Below are 15,333 nucleotides of genomic sequence, written 5' to 3' on the forward strand. Positions count from 1 at the left end.
GGGGGGTGGGGGGGGGGGGGGGTGGGGGGGGGGGGGGGTGGGGGGGGGGGGGGGTGGGGGGGGGGGGGGGTGGGGGGGGGGGGGGGTGGGGGGGGGGGGGGGTGGGGGGGGGGGGGGGTGGGGGGGGGGGGGGGTGGGGGGGGGGGGGGGTGGGGGGGGGGGGGGGTGGGGGGGGGGGGGGGTGGGGGGGGGGGGGGGTGGGGGGGGGGGGGGGTGGGGGGGGGGGGGGGTGGGGGGGGGGGGGGGTGGGGGGGGGGGGGGGTGGGGGGGGGGGGGGGTGGGGGGGGGGGGGGGTGGGGGGGGGGGGGGGTGGGGGGGGGGGGGGGTGGGGGGGGGGGGGGGTGGGGGGGGGGGGGGGTGGGGGGGGGGGGGGGTGGGGGGGGGGGGGGGTGGGGGGGGGGGGGGGTGGGGGGGGGGGGGGGTGGGGGGGGGGGGGGGTGGGGGGGGGGGGGGGTGGGGGGGGGGGGGGGTGGGGGGGGGGGGGGGTGGGGGGGGGGGGGGGTGGGGGGGGGGGGGGGTGGGGGGGGGGGGGGGTGGGGGGGGGGGGGGGTGGGGGGGGGGGGGGGTGGGGGGGGGGGGGGGTGGGGGGGGGGGGGGGTGGGGGGGGGGGGGGGTGGGGGGGGGGGGGGGTGGGGGGGGGGGGGGGTGGGGGGGGGGGGGGGTGGGGGGGGGGGGGGGTGGGGGGGGGGGGGGGTGGGGGGGGGGGGGGGTGGGGGGGGGGGGGGGTGGGGGGGGGGGGGGGTGGGGGGGGGGGGGGGTGGGGGGGGGGGGGGGTGGGGGGGGGGGGGGGTGGGGGGGGGGGGGGGTGGGGGGGGGGGGGGGTGGGGGGGGGGGGGGGTGGGGGGGGGGGGGGGTGGGGGGGGGGGGGGGTGGGGGGGGGGGGGGGTGGGGGGGGGGGGGGGTGGGGGGGGGGGGGGGTGGGGGGGGGGGGGGGTGGGGGGGGGGGGGGGTGGGGGGGGGGGGGGGTGGGGGGGGGGGGGGGTGGGGGGGGGGGGGGGTGGGGGGGGGGGGGGGTGGGGGGGGGGGGGGGTGGGGGGGGGGGGGGGTGGGGGGGGGGGGGGGTGGGGGGGGGGGGGGGTGGGGGGGGGGGGGGGTGGGGGGGGGGGGGGGTGGGGGGGGGGGGGGGTGGGGGGGGGGGGGGGTGGGGGGGGGGGGGGGTGGGGGGGGGGGGGGGTGGGGGGGGGGGGGGGTGGGGGGGGGGGGGGGTGGGGGGGGGGGGGGGTGGGGGGGGGGGGGGGTGGGGGGGGGGGGGGGTGGGGGGGGGGGGGGGTGGGGGGGGGGGGGGGTGGGGGGGGGGGGGGGTGGGGGGGGGGGGGGGTGGGGGGGGGGGGGGGTGGGGGGGGGGGGGGGTGGGGGGGGGGGGGGGTGGGGGGGGGGGGGGGTGGGGGGGGGGGGGGGTGGGGGGGGGGGGGGGTGGGGGGGGGGGGGGGTGGGGGGGGGGGGGGGTGGGGGGGGGGGGGGGTGGGGGGGGGGGGGGGTGGGGGGGGGGGGGGGTGGGGGGGGGGGGGGGTGGGGGGGGGGGGGGGTGGGGGGGGGGGGGGGTGGGGGGGGGGGGGGGTGGGGGGGGGGGGGGGTGGGGGGGGGGGGGGGTGGGGGGGGGGGGGGGTGGGGGGGGGGGGGGGTGGGGGGGGGGGGGGGTGGGGGGGGGGGGGGGTGGGGGGGGGGGGGGGTGGGGGGGGGGGGGGGTGGGGGGGGGGGGGGGTGGGGGGGGGGGGGGGTGGGGGGGGGGGGGGGTGGGGGGGGGGGGGGGTGGGGGGGGGGGGGGGTGGGGGGGGGGGGGGGTGGGGGGGGGGGGGGGTGGGGGGGGGGGGGGGTGGGGGGGGGGGGGGGTGGGGGGGGGGGGGGGTGGGGGGGGGGGGGGGTGGGGGGGGGGGGGGGTGGGGGGGGGGGGGGGTGGGGGGGGGGGGGGGTGGGGGGGGGGGGGGGTGGGGGGGGGGGGGGGTGGGGGGGGGGGGGGGTGGGGGGGGGGGGGGGTGGGGGGGGGGGGGGGTGGGGGGGGGGGGGGGTGGGGGGGGGGGGGGGTGGGGGGGGGGGGGGGTGGGGGGGGGGGGGGGTGGGGGGGGGGGGGGGTGGGGGGGGGGGGGGGTGGGGGGGGGGGGGGGTGGGGGGGGGGGGGGGTGGGGGGGGGGGGGGGTGGGGGGGGGGGGGGGTGGGGGGGGGGGGGGGTGGGGGGGGGGGGGGGTGGGGGGGGGGGGGGGTGGGGGGGGGGGGGGGTGGGGGGGGGGGGGGGTGGGGGGGGGGGGGGGTGGGGGGGGGGGGGGGTGGGGGGGGGGGGGGGTGGGGGGGGGGGGGGGTGGGGGGGGGGGGGGGTGGGGGGGGGGGGGGGTGGGGGGGGGGGGGGGTGGGGGGGGGGGGGGGTGGGGGGGGGGGGGGGTGGGGGGGGGGGGGGGTGGGGGGGGGGGGGGGTGGGGGGGGGGGGGGGTGGGGGGGGGGGGGGGTGGGGGGGGGGGGGGGTGGGGGGGGGGGGGGGTGGGGGGGGGGGGGGGTGGGGGGGGGGGGGGGTGGGGGGGGGGGGGGGTGGGGGGGGGGGGGGGTGGGGGGGGGGGGGGGTGGGGGGGGGGGGGGGTGGGGGGGGGGGGGGGTGGGGGGGGGGGGGGGTGGGGGGGGGGGGGGGTGGGGGGGGGGGGGGGTGGGGGGGGGGGGGGGTGGGGGGGGGGGGGGGTGGGGGGGGGGGGGGGTGGGGGGGGGGGGGGGTGGGGGGGGGGGGGGGTGGGGGGGGGGGGGGGTGGGGGGGGGGGGGGGTGGGGGGGGGGGGGGGTGGGGGGGGGGGGGGGTGGGGGGGGGGGGGGGTGGGGGGGGGGGGGGGTGGGGGGGGGGGGGGGTGGGGGGGGGGGGGGGTGGGGGGGGGGGGGGGTGGGGGGGGGGGGGGGTGGGGGGGGGGGGGGGTGGGGGGGGGGGGGGGTGGGGGGGGGGGGGGGTGGGGGGGGGGGGGGGTGGGGGGGGGGGGGGGTGGGGGGGGGGGGGGGTGGGGGGGGGGGGGGGTGGGGGGGGGGGGGGGTGGGGGGGGGGGGGGGTGGGGGGGGGGGGGGGTGGGGGGGGGGGGGGGTGGGGGGGGGGGGGGGTGGGGGGGGGGGGGGGTGGGGGGGGGGGGGGGTGGGGGGGGGGGGGGGTGGGGGGGGGGGGGGGTGGGGGGGGGGGGGGGTGGGGGGGGGGGGGGGTGGGGGGGGGGGGGGGTGGGGGGGGGGGGGGGTGGGGGGGGGGGGGGGTGGGGGGGGGGGGGGGTGGGGGGGGGGGGGGGTGGGGGGGGGGGGGGGTGGGGGGGGGGGGGGGTGGGGGGGGGGGGGGGTGGGGGGGGGGGGGGGTGGGGGGGGGGGGGGGTGGGGGGGGGGGGGGGTGGGGGGGGGGGGGGGTGGGGGGGGGGGGGGGTGGGGGGGGGGGGGGGTGGGGGGGGGGGGGGGTGGGGGGGGGGGGGGGTGGGGGGGGGGGGGGGTGGGGGGGGGGGGGGGTGGGGGGGGGGGGGGGTGGGGGGGGGGGGGGGTGGGGGGGGGGGGGGGTGGGGGGGGGGGGGGGTGGGGGGGGGGGGGGGTGGGGGGGGGGGGGGGTGGGGGGGGGGGGGGGTGGGGGGGGGGGGGGGTGGGGGGGGGGGGGGGTGGGGGGGGGGGGGGGTGGGGGGGGGGGGGGGTGGGGGGGGGGGGGGGTGGGGGGGGGGGGGGGTGGGGGGGGGGGGGGGTGGGGGGGGGGGGGGGTGGGGGGGGGGGGGGGTGGGGGGGGGGGGGGGTGGGGGGGGGGGGGGGTGGGGGGGGGGGGGGGTGGGGGGGGGGGGGGGTGGGGGGGGGGGGGGGTGGGGGGGGGGGGGGGTGGGGGGGGGGGGGGGTGGGGGGGGGGGGGGGTGGGGGGGGGGGGGGGTGGGGGGGGGGGGGGGTGGGGGGGGGGGGGGGTGGGGGGGGGGGGGGGTGGGGGGGGGGGGGGGTGGGGGGGGGGGGGGGTGGGGGGGGGGGGGGGTGGGGGGGGGGGGGGGTGGGGGGGGGGGGGGGTGGGGGGGGGGGGGGGTGGGGGGGGGGGGGGGTGGGGGGGGGGGGGGGTGGGGGGGGGGGGGGGTGGGGGGGGGGGGGGGTGGGGGGGGGGGGGGGTGGGGGGGGGGGGGGGTGGGGGGGGGGGGGGGTGGGGGGGGGGGGGGGTGGGGGGGGGGGGGGGTGGGGGGGGGGGGGGGTGGGGGGGGGGGGGGGTGGGGGGGGGGGGGGGTGGGGGGGGGGGGGGGTGGGGGGGGGGGGGGGTGGGGGGGGGGGGGGGTGGGGGGGGGGGGGGGTGGGGGGGGGGGGGGGTGGGGGGGGGGGGGGGTGGGGGGGGGGGGGGGTGGGGGGGGGGGGGGGTGGGGGGGGGGGGGGGTGGGGGGGGGGGGGGGTGGGGGGGGGGGGGGGTGGGGGGGGGGGGGGGTGGGGGGGGGGGGGGGTGGGGGGGGGGGGGGGTGGGGGGGGGGGGGGGTGGGGGGGGGGGGGGGTGGGGGGGGGGGGGGGTGGGGGGGGGGGGGGGTGGGGGGGGGGGGGGGTGGGGGGGGGGGGGGGTGGGGGGGGGGGGGGGTGGGGGGGGGGGGGGGTGGGGGGGGGGGGGGGTGGGGGGGGGGGGGGGTGGGGGGGGGGGGGGGTGGGGGGGGGGGGGGGTGGGGGGGGGGGGGGGTGGGGGGGGGGGGGGGTGGGGGGGGGGGGGGGTGGGGGGGGGGGGGGGTGGGGGGGGGGGGGGGTGGGGGGGGGGGGGGGTGGGGGGGGGGGGGGGTGGGGGGGGGGGGGGGTGGGGGGGGGGGGGGGTGGGGGGGGGGGGGGGTGGGGGGGGGGGGGGGTGGGGGGGGGGGGGGGTGGGGGGGGGGGGGGGTGGGGGGGGGGGGGGGTGGGGGGGGGGGGGGGTGGGGGGGGGGGGGGGTGGGGGGGGGGGGGGGTGGGGGGGGGGGGGGGTGGGGGGGGGGGGGGGTGGGGGGGGGGGGGGGTGGGGGGGGGGGGGGGTGGGGGGGGGGGGGGGTGGGGGGGGGGGGGGGTGGGGGGGGGGGGGGGTGGGGGGGGGGGGGGGTGGGGGGGGGGGGGGGTGGGGGGGGGGGGGGGTGGGGGGGGGGGGGGGTGGGGGGGGGGGGGGGTGGGGGGGGGGGGGGGTGGGGGGGGGGGGGGGTGGGGGGGGGGGGGGGTGGGGGGGGGGGGGGGTGGGGGGGGGGGGGGGTGGGGGGGGGGGGGGGTGGGGGGGGGGGGGGGTGGGGGGGGGGGGGGGTGGGGGGGGGGGGGGGTGGGGGGGGGGGGGGGTGGGGGGGGGGGGGGGTGGGGGGGGGGGGGGGTGGGGGGGGGGGGGGGTGGGGGGGGGGGGGGGTGGGGGGGGGGGGGGGTGGGGGGGGGGGGGGGTGGGGGGGGGGGGGGGTGGGGGGGGGGGGGGGTGGGGGGGGGGGGGGGTGGGGGGGGGGGGGGGTGGGGGGGGGGGGGGGTGGGGGGGGGGGGGGGTGGGGGGGGGGGGGGGTGGGGGGGGGGGGGGGTGGGGGGGGGGGGGGGTGGGGGGGGGGGGGGGTGGGGGGGGGGGGGGGTGGGGGGGGGGGGGGGTGGGGGGGGGGGGGGGTGGGGGGGGGGGGGGGTGGGGGGGGGGGGGGGTGGGGGGGGGGGGGGGTGGGGGGGGGGGGGGGTGGGGGGGGGGGGGGGTGGGGGGGGGGGGGGGTGGGGGGGGGGGGGGGTGGGGGGGGGGGGGGGTGGGGGGGGGGGGGGGTGGGGGGGGGGGGGGGTGGGGGGGGGGGGGGGTGGGGGGGGGGGGGGGTGGGGGGGGGGGGGGGTGGGGGGGGGGGGGGGTGGGGGGGGGGGGGGGTGGGGGGGGGGGGGGGTGGGGGGGGGGGGGGGTGGGGGGGGGGGGGGGTGGGGGGGGGGGGGGGTGGGGGGGGGGGGGGGTGGGGGGGGGGGGGGGTGGGGGGGGGGGGGGGTGGGGGGGGGGGGGGGTGGGGGGGGGGGGGGGTGGGGGGGGGGGGGGGTGGGGGGGGGGGGGGGTGGGGGGGGGGGGGGGTGGGGGGGGGGGGGGGTGGGGGGGGGGGGGGGTGGGGGGGGGGGGGGGTGGGGGGGGGGGGGGGTGGGGGGGGGGGGGGGTGGGGGGGGGGGGGGGTGGGGGGGGGGGGGGGTGGGGGGGGGGGGGGGTGGGGGGGGGGGGGGGTGGGGGGGGGGGGGGGTGGGGGGGGGGGGGGGTGGGGGGGGGGGGGGGTGGGGGGGGGGGGGGGTGGGGGGGGGGGGGGGTGGGGGGGGGGGGGGGTGGGGGGGGGGGGGGGTGGGGGGGGGGGGGGGTGGGGGGGGGGGGGGGTGGGGGGGGGGGGGGGTGGGGGGGGGGGGGGGTGGGGGGGGGGGGGGGTGGGGGGGGGGGGGGGTGGGGGGGGGGGGGGGTGGGGGGGGGGGGGGGTGGGGGGGGGGGGGGGTGGGGGGGGGGGGGGGTGGGGGGGGGGGGGGGTGGGGGGGGGGGGGGGTGGGGGGGGGGGGGGGTGGGGGGGGGGGGGGGTGGGGGGGGGGGGGGGTGGGGGGGGGGGGGGGTGGGGGGGGGGGGGGGTGGGGGGGGGGGGGGGTGGGGGGGGGGGGGGGTGGGGGGGGGGGGGGGTGGGGGGGGGGGGGGGTGGGGGGGGGGGGGGGTGGGGGGGGGGGGGGGTGGGGGGGGGGGGGGGTGGGGGGGGGGGGGGGTGGGGGGGGGGGGGGGTGGGGGGGGGGGGGGGTGGGGGGGGGGGGGGGTGGGGGGGGGGGGGGGTGGGGGGGGGGGGGGGTGGGGGGGGGGGGGGGTGGGGGGGGGGGGGGGTGGGGGGGGGGGGGGGTGGGGGGGGGGGGGGGTGGGGGGGGGGGGGGGTGGGGGGGGGGGGGGGTGGGGGGGGGGGGGGGTGGGGGGGGGGGGGGGTGGGGGGGGGGGGGGGTGGGGGGGGGGGGGGGTGGGGGGGGGGGGGGGTGGGGGGGGGGGGGGGTGGGGGGGGGGGGGGGTGGGGGGGGGGGGGGGTGGGGGGGGGGGGGGGTGGGGGGGGGGGGGGGTGGGGGGGGGGGGGGGTGGGGGGGGGGGGGGGTGGGGGGGGGGGGGGGTGGGGGGGGGGGGGGGTGGGGGGGGGGGGGGGTGGGGGGGGGGGGGGGTGGGGGGGGGGGGGGGTGGGGGGGGGGGGGGGTGGGGGGGGGGGGGGGTGGGGGGGGGGGGGGGTGGGGGGGGGGGGGGGTGGGGGGGGGGGGGGGTGGGGGGGGGGGGGGGTGGGGGGGGGGGGGGGTGGGGGGGGGGGGGGGTGGGGGGGGGGGGGGGTGGGGGGGGGGGGGGGTGGGGGGGGGGGGGGGTGGGGGGGGGGGGGGGTGGGGGGGGGGGGGGGTGGGGGGGGGGGGGGGTGGGGGGGGGGGGGGGTGGGGGGGGGGGGGGGTGGGGGGGGGGGGGGGTGGGGGGGGGGGGGGGTGGGGGGGGGGGGGGGTGGGGGGGGGGGGGGGTGGGGGGGGGGGGGGGTGGGGGGGGGGGGGGGTGGGGGGGGGGGGGGGTGGGGGGGGGGGGGGGTGGGGGGGGGGGGGGGTGGGGGGGGGGGGGGGTGGGGGGGGGGGGGGGTGGGGGGGGGGGGGGGTGGGGGGGGGGGGGGGTGGGGGGGGGGGGGGGTGGGGGGGGGGGGGGGTGGGGGGGGGGGGGGGTGGGGGGGGGGGGGGGTGGGGGGGGGGGGGGGTGGGGGGGGGGGGGGGTGGGGGGGGGGGGGGGTGGGGGGGGGGGGGGGTGGGGGGGGGGGGGGGTGGGGGGGGGGGGGGGTGGGGGGGGGGGGGGGTGGGGGGGGGGGGGGGTGGGGGGGGGGGGGGGTGGGGGGGGGGGGGGGTGGGGGGGGGGGGGGGTGGGGGGGGGGGGGGGTGGGGGGGGGGGGGGGTGGGGGGGGGGGGGGGTGGGGGGGGGGGGGGGTGGGGGGGGGGGGGGGTGGGGGGGGGGGGGGGTGGGGGGGGGGGGGGGTGGGGGGGGGGGGGGGTGGGGGGGGGGGGGGGTGGGGGGGGGGGGGGGTGGGGGGGGGGGGGGGTGGGGGGGGGGGGGGGTGGGGGGGGGGGGGGGTGGGGGGGGGGGGGGGTGGGGGGGGGGGGGGGTGGGGGGGGGGGGGGGTGGGGGGGGGGGGGGGTGGGGGGGGGGGGGGGTGGGGGGGGGGGGGGGTGGGGGGGGGGGGGGGTGGGGGGGGGGGGGGGTGGGGGGGGGGGGGGGTGGGGGGGGGGGGGGGTGGGGGGGGGGGGGGGTGGGGGGGGGGGGGGGTGGGGGGGGGGGGGGGTGGGGGGGGGGGGGGGTGGGGGGGGGGGGGGGTGGGGGGGGGGGGGGGTGGGGGGGGGGGGGGGTGGGGGGGGGGGGGGGTGGGGGGGGGGGGGGGTGGGGGGGGGGGGGGGTGGGGGGGGGGGGGGGTGGGGGGGGGGGGGGGTGGGGGGGGGGGGGGGTGGGGGGGGGGGGGGGTGGGGGGGGGGGGGGGTGGGGGGGGGGGGGGGTGGGGGGGGGGGGGGGTGGGGGGGGGGGGGGGTGGGGGGGGGGGGGGGTGGGGGGGGGGGGGGGTGGGGGGGGGGGGGGGTGGGGGGGGGGGGGGGTGGGGGGGGGGGGGGGTGGGGGGGGGGGGGGGTGGGGGGGGGGGGGGGTGGGGGGGGGGGGGGGTGGGGGGGGGGGGGGGTGGGGGGGGGGGGGGGTGGGGGGGGGGGGGGGTGGGGGGGGGGGGGGGTGGGGGGGGGGGGGGGTGGGGGGGGGGGGGGGTGGGGGGGGGGGGGGGTGGGGGGGGGGGGGGGTGGGGGGGGGGGGGGGTGGGGGGGGGGGGGGGTGGGGGGGGGGGGGGGTGGGGGGGGGGGGGGGTGGGGGGGGGGGGGGGTGGGGGGGGGGGGGGGTGGGGGGGGGGGGGGGTGGGGGGGGGGGGGGGTGGGGGGGGGGGGGGGTGGGGGGGGGGGGGGGTGGGGGGGGGGGGGGGTGGGGGGGGGGGGGGGTGGGGGGGGGGGGGGGTGGGGGGGGGGGGGGGTGGGGGGGGGGGGGGGTGGGGGGGGGGGGGGGTGGGGGGGGGGGGGGGTGGGGGGGGGGGGGGGTGGGGGGGGGGGGGGGTGGGGGGGGGGGGGGGTGGGGGGGGGGGGGGGTGGGGGGGGGGGGGGGTGGGGGGGGGGGGGGGTGGGGGGGGGGGGGGGTGGGGGGGGGGGGGGGTGGGGGGGGGGGGGGGTGGGGGGGGGGGGGGGTGGGGGGGGGGGGGGGTGGGGGGGGGGGGGGGTGGGGGGGGGGGGGGGTGGGGGGGGGGGGGGGTGGGGGGGGGGGGGGGTGGGGGGGGGGGGGGGTGGGGGGGGGGGGGGGTGGGGGGGGGGGGGGGTGGGGGGGGGGGGGGGTGGGGGGGGGGGGGGGTGGGGGGGGGGGGGGGTGGGGGGGGGGGGGGGTGGGGGGGGGGGGGGGTGGGGGGGGGGGGGGGTGGGGGGGGGGGGGGGTGGGGGGGGGGGGGGGTGGGGGGGGGGGGGGGTGGGGGGGGGGGGGGGTGGGGGGGGGGGGGGGTGGGGGGGGGGGGGGGTGGGGGGGGGGGGGGGTGGGGGGGGGGGGGGGTGGGGGGGGGGGGGGGTGGGGGGGGGGGGGGGTGGGGGGGGGGGGGGGTGGGGGGGGGGGGGGGTGGGGGGGGGGGGGGGTGGGGGGGGGGGGGGGTGGGGGGGGGGGGGGGTGGGGGGGGGGGGGGGTGGGGGGGGGGGGGGGTGGGGGGGGGGGGGGGTGGGGGGGGGGGGGGGTGGGGGGGGGGGGGGGTGGGGGGGGGGGGGGGTGGGGGGGGGGGGGGGTGGGGGGGGGGGGGGGTGGGGGGGGGGGGGGGTGGGGGGGGGGGGGGGTGGGGGGGGGGGGGGGTGGGGGGGGGGGGGGGTGGGGGGGGGGGGGGGTGGGGGGGGGGGGGGGTGGGGGGGGGGGGGGGTGGGGGGGGGGGGGGGTGGGGGGGGGGGGGGGTGGGGGGGGGGGGGGGTGGGGGGGGGGGGGGGTGGGGGGGGGGGGGGGTGGGGGGGGGGGGGGGTGGGGGGGGGGGGGGGTGGGGGGGGGGGGGGGTGGGGGGGGGGGGGGGTGGGGGGGGGGGGGGGTGGGGGGGGGGGGGGGTGGGGGGGGGGGGGGGTGGGGGGGGGGGGGGGTGGGGGGGGGGGGGGGTGGGGGGGGGGGGGGGTGGGGGGGGGGGGGGGTGGGGGGGGGGGGGGGTGGGGGGGGGGGGGGGTGGGGGGGGGGGGGGGTGGGGGGGGGGGGGGGTGGGGGGGGGGGGGGGTGGGGGGGGGGGGGGGTGGGGGGGGGGGGGGGTGGGGGGGGGGGGGGGTGGGGGGGGGGGGGGGTGGGGGGGGGGGGGGGTGGGGGGGGGGGGGGGTGGGGGGGGGGGGGGGTGGGGGGGGGGGGGGGTGGGGGGGGGGGGGGGTGGGGGGGGGGGGGGGTGGGGGGGGGGGGGGGTGGGGGGGGGGGGGGGTGGGGGGGGGGGGGGGTGGGGGGGGGGGGGGGTGGGGGGGGGGGGGGGTGGGGGGGGGGGGGGGTGGGGGGGGGGGGGGGTGGGGGGGGGGGGGGGTGGGGGGGGGGGGGGGTGGGGGGGGGGGGGGGTGGGGGGGGGGGGGGGTGGGGGGGGGGGGGGGTGGGGGGGGGGGGGGGTGGGGGGGGGGGGGGGTGGGGGGGGGGGGGGGTGGGGGGGGGGGGGGGTGGGGGGGGGGGGGGGTGGGGGGGGGGGGGGGTGGGGGGGGGGGGGGGTGGGGGGGGGGGGGGGTGGGGGGGGGGGGGGGTGGGGGGGGGGGGGGGTGGGGGGGGGGGGGGGTGGGGGGGGGGGGGGGTGGGGGGGGGGGGGGGTGGGGGGGGGGGGGGGTGGGGGGGGGGGGGGGTGGGGGGGGGGGGGGGTGGGGGGGGGGGGGGGTGGGGGGGGGGGGGGGTGGGGGGGGGGGGGGGTGGGGGGGGGGGGGGGTGGGGGGGGGGGGGGGTGGGGGGGGGGGGGGGTGGGGGGGGGGGGGGGTGGGGGGGGGGGGGGGTGGGGGGGGGGGGGGGTGGGGGGGGGGGGGGGTGGGGGGGGGGGGGGGTGGGGGGGGGGGGGGGTGGGGGGGGGGGGGGGTGGGGGGGGGGGGGGGTGGGGGGGGGGGGGGGTGGGGGGGGGGGGGGGTGGGGGGGGGGGGGGGTGGGGGGGGGGGGGGGTGGGGGGGGGGGGGGGTGGGGGGGGGGGGGGGTGGGGGGGGGGGGGGGTGGGGGGGGGGGGGGGTGGGGGGGGGGGGGGGTGGGGGGGGGGGGGGGTGGGGGGGGGGGGGGGTGGGGGGGGGGGGGGGTGGGGGGGGGGGGGGGTGGGGGGGGGGGGGGGTGGGGGGGGGGGGGGGTGGGGGGGGGGGGGGGTGGGGGGGGGGGGGGGTGGGGGGGGGGGGGGGTGGGGGGGGGGGGGGGTGGGGGGGGGGGGGGGTGGGGGGGGGGGGGGGTGGGGGGGGGGGGGGGTGGGGGGGGGGGGGGGTGGGGGGGGGGGGGGGTGGGGGGGGGGGGGGGTGGGGGGGGGGGGGGGTGGGGGGGGGGGGGGGTGGGGGGGGGGGGGGGTGGGGGGGGGGGGGGGTGGGGGGGGGGGGGGGTGGGGGGGGGGGGGGGTGGGGGGGGGGGGGGGTGGGGGGGGGGGGGGGTGGGGGGGGGGGGGGGTGGGGGGGGGGGGGGGTGGGGGGGGGGGGGGGTGGGGGGGGGGGGGGGTGGGGGGGGGGGGGGGTGGGGGGGGGGGGGGGTGGGGGGGGGGGGGGGTGGGGGGGGGGGGGGGTGGGGGGGGGGGGGGGTGGGGGGGGGGGGGGGTGGGGGGGGGGGGGGGTGGGGGGGGGGGGGGGTGGGGGGGGGGGGGGGTGGGGGGGGGGGGGGGTGGGGGGGGGGGGGGGTGGGGGGGGGGGGGGGTGGGGGGGGGGGGGGGTGGGGGGGGGGGGGGGTGGGGGGGGGGGGGGGTGGGGGGGGGGGGGGGTGGGGGGGGGGGGGGGTGGGGGGGGGGGGGGGTGGGGGGGGGGGGGGGTGGGGGGGGGGGGGGGTGGGGGGGGGGGGGGGTGGGGGGGGGGGGGGGTGGGGGGGGGGGGGGGTGGGGGGGGGGGGGGGTGGGGGGGGGGGGGGGTGGGGGGGGGGGGGGGTGGGGGGGGGGGGGGGTGGGGGGGGGGGGGGGTGGGGGGGGGGGGGGGTGGGGGGGGGGGGGGGTGGGGGGGGGGGGGGGTGGGGGGGGGGGGGGGTGGGGGGGGGGGGGGGTGGGGGGGGGGGGGGGTGGGGGGGGGGGGGGGTGGGGGGGGGGGGGGGTGGGGGGGGGGGGGGGTGGGGGGGGGGGGGGGTGGGGGGGGGGGGGGGTGGGGGGGGGGGGGGGTGGGGGGGGGGGGGGGTGGGGGGGGGGGGGGGTGGGGGGGGGGGGGGGTGGGGGGGGGGGGGGGTGGGGGGGGGGGGGGGTGGGGGGGGGGGGGGGTGGGGGGGGGGGGGGGTGGGGGGGGGGGGGGGTGGGGGGGGGGGGGGGTGGGGGGGGGGGGGGGTGGGGGGGGGGGGGGGTGGGGGGGGGGGGGGGTGGGGGGGGGGGGGGGTGGGGGGGGGGGGGGGTGGGGGGGGGGGGGGGTGGGGGGGGGGGGGGGTGGGGGGGGGGGGGGGTGGGGGGGGGGGGGGGTGGGGGGGGGGGGGGGTGGGGGGGGGGGGGGGTGGGGGGGGGGGGGGGTGGGGGGGGGGGGGGGTGGGGGGGGGGGGGGGTGGGGGGGGGGGGGGGTGGGGGGGGGGGGGGGTGGGGGGGGGGGGGGGTGGGGGGGGGGGGGGGTGGGGGGGGGGGGGGGTGGGGGGGGGGGGGGGTGGGGGGGGGGGGGGGTGGGGGGGGGGGGGGGTGGGGGGGGGGGGGGGTGGGGGGGGGGGGGGGTGGGGGGGGGGGGGGGTGGGGGGGGGGGGGGGTGGGGGGGGGGGGGGGTGGGGGGGGGGGGGGGTGGGGGGGGGGGGGGGTGGGGGGGGGGGGGGGTGGGGGGGGGGGGGGGTGGGGGGGGGGGGGGGTGGGGGGGGGGGGGGGTGGGGGGGGGGGGGGGTGGGGGGGGGGGGGGGTGGGGGGGGGGGGGGGTGGGGGGGGGGGGGGGTGGGGGGGGGGGGGGGTGGGGGGGGGGGGGGGTGGGGGGGGGGGGGGGTGGGGGGGGGGGGGGGTGGGGGGGGGGGGGGGTGGGGGGGGGGGGGGGTGGGGGGGGGGGGGGGTGGGGGGGGGGGGGGGTGGGGGGGGGGGGGGGTGGGGGGGGGGGGGGGTGGGGGGGGGGGGGGGTGGGGGGGGGGGGGGGTGGGGGGGGGGGGGGGTGGGGGGGGGGGGGGGTGGGGGGGGGGGGGGGTGGGGGGGGGGGGGGGTGGGGGGGGGGGGGGGTGGGGGGGGGGGGGGGTGGGGGGGGGGGGGGGTGGGGGGGGGGGGGGGTGGGGGGGGGGGGGGGTGGGGGGGGGGGGGGGTGGGGGGGGGGGGGGGTGGGGGGGGGGGGGGGTGGGGGGGGGGGGGGGTGGGGGGGGGGGGGGGTGGGGGGGGGGGGGGGTGGGGGGGGGGGGGGGTGGGGGGGGGGGGGGGTGGGGGGGGGGGGGGGTGGGGGGGGGGGGGGGTGGGGGGGGGGGGGGGTGGGGGGGGGGGGGGGTGGGGGGGGGGGGGGGTGGGGGGGGGGGGGGGTGGGGGGGGGGGGGGGTGGGGGGGGGGGGGGGTGGGGGGGGGGGGGGGTGGGGGGGGGGGGGGGTGGGGGGGGGGGGGGGTGGGGGGGGGGGGGGGTGGGGGGGGGGGGGGGTGGGGGGGGGGGGGGGTGGGGGGGGGGGGGGGTGGGGGGGGGGGGGGGTGGGGGGGGGGGGGGGTGGGGGGGGGGGGGGGTGGGGGGGGGGGGGGGTGGGGGGGGGGGGGGGTGGGGGGGGGGGGGGGTGGGGGGGGGGGGGGGTGGGGGGGGGGGGGGGTGGGGGGGGGGGGGGGTGGGGGGGGGGGGGGGTGGGGGGGGGGGGGGGTGGGGGGGGGGGGGGGTGGGGGGGGGGGGGGGTGGGGGGGGGGGGGGGTGGGGGGGGGGGGGGGTGGGGGGGGGGGGGGGTGGGGGGGGGGGGGGGTGGGGGGGGGGGGGGGTGGGGGGGGGGGGGGGTGGGGGGGGGGGGGGGTGGGGGGGGGGGTGAGTGGGGGGGGGGGGGGGGGGGGGGGGGGGGGGGGCGGGGGGGGGGGGGGAGGGGGGGGGGGGGGGGGTGGGGGGAGGGGGGAGGGGGGGTGGGGGGGGGGGGGGGGGGGGGGGGGGGGGGGGGGGGGAGGGGGGCGGGGGGGGCGGGGGGGGCGGGGGGTGGCGGGCGGGTGGGGCCGGGGGGGGGGGGGGGGGGGGGGGTAGGGGTCTGGCGGTGGGGGGAGGTGGGGGGGGGGGGGGGCCCCCCTCACAACAAACACCCTGTGGAGGTGGAAGGGGCTGAGAGTTCGGTGGTGCTGTGACTAGCCCAAGGTCACCCAGCTGGCGTGTGTGGGAGTGCACAGGCTAATCTGAATTCCCCAGATAAGCCTCCACAGCTCAGGCGGCAGAGCTGAATGAAACCCGGTTCCTCCAGATTAGATACACGAGCTCTTAACCTCCTACGCCACTGCTGCTTACAGGGTGTTTGTTGTGAGGGGGGAAGGGAAAGGAGTTTGTAAGCCCCCTTGAGTCTCCTACAGGAAAGAAAGGGGACATAAATCCAACTCTTCTTCTTCTTCTTCAAATCCCAGTGAGCAGGGGTGGACTAAAATGAATAATAAACCAGGCAGGCGGGGTCAGCATCACATGATACTACTTTTTAGACACAACATCACATTGAAAAACACCCTAAAAACTGCCTTTAAATAAAAAGTCACAGAATCGCCTCCAAAAGAGCAGGAGCACACGATTGGGACAGAAGCCAACATTTAGGAAGCAAGGCATGAAGGTACCAAATGCCCCCCTTTCTGATTCTCTTCAAGGGTACACTGCCCCTGAACACAGAGGCTCCATTAGGGACACATTTCAGATCTGCCCTCTTCAATTGACCACTTATGATCACCGCTTTGCAGGCACTCCGACCCTGTAAAAATAAATTCAACAACTCCTCAAAGACTCCTCAAAGACCCCGCCCCGCCCCTCCCCTCCCCCCTCCCCCCTCCCCCCTCCCCTCCCCTCCAGCAGGGAAAGAAAAGAGCCCCCCTCCTATCCATACCTTCAGCAACTCATACAGGTTCACTGCCGCCATTTTCCCGCCAGGATGTATAAGCCCTGCTCCTGCTCCAACTTTATTGGCCGCAGACTTGCCACTTTTGACCAATAGCGCGGAGCGGAACGCGAGCCTCTCCTTTGAAGCTGGGGGCGGGGTACCTAGGCAACGGAGGCGGGGATTCCGGGCGGCAAGATTCAATGGGCATTTTATTTTTTTCCCCAGGGTTGCAATTAATCTTCGGCGCTTGTTTTTGAATGCGCTGATGTTTGGGAAAGAGGCGAGGCGGGAATAAAGTGAACCAGGGTTGCGCTT

The 15,333-nt window shown here is 90.7% G+C and overlaps 1 protein-coding gene across 1 annotated transcript in view; it reads right to left on the reverse strand.

Moving 5' to 3' along the window:
* The window catches only part of LOC125428007 (HAUS augmin-like complex subunit 7), a 28,726-nt gene extending 13,669 nt beyond the window's left edge, over positions 1-15,057 (reverse strand). Inside the window, exon 1 of the mRNA XM_048487581.1 lies at positions 15,025-15,057. Coding sequence (XP_048343538.1) covers positions 15,025-15,057 — 33 coding nt within the window. The remainder of the gene's footprint in view (positions 1-15,024) is intronic.
* Between the last annotated feature and the right edge of the window lie 276 nt (positions 15,058-15,333).

Source organism: Sphaerodactylus townsendi, linkage group LG03 (genome assembly GCF_021028975.2).
Source record: "Sphaerodactylus townsendi isolate TG3544 linkage group LG03, MPM_Stown_v2.3, whole genome shotgun sequence".
NCBI classification, from domain to species: domain Eukaryota; kingdom Metazoa; phylum Chordata; class Lepidosauria; order Squamata; family Sphaerodactylidae; genus Sphaerodactylus; species Sphaerodactylus townsendi.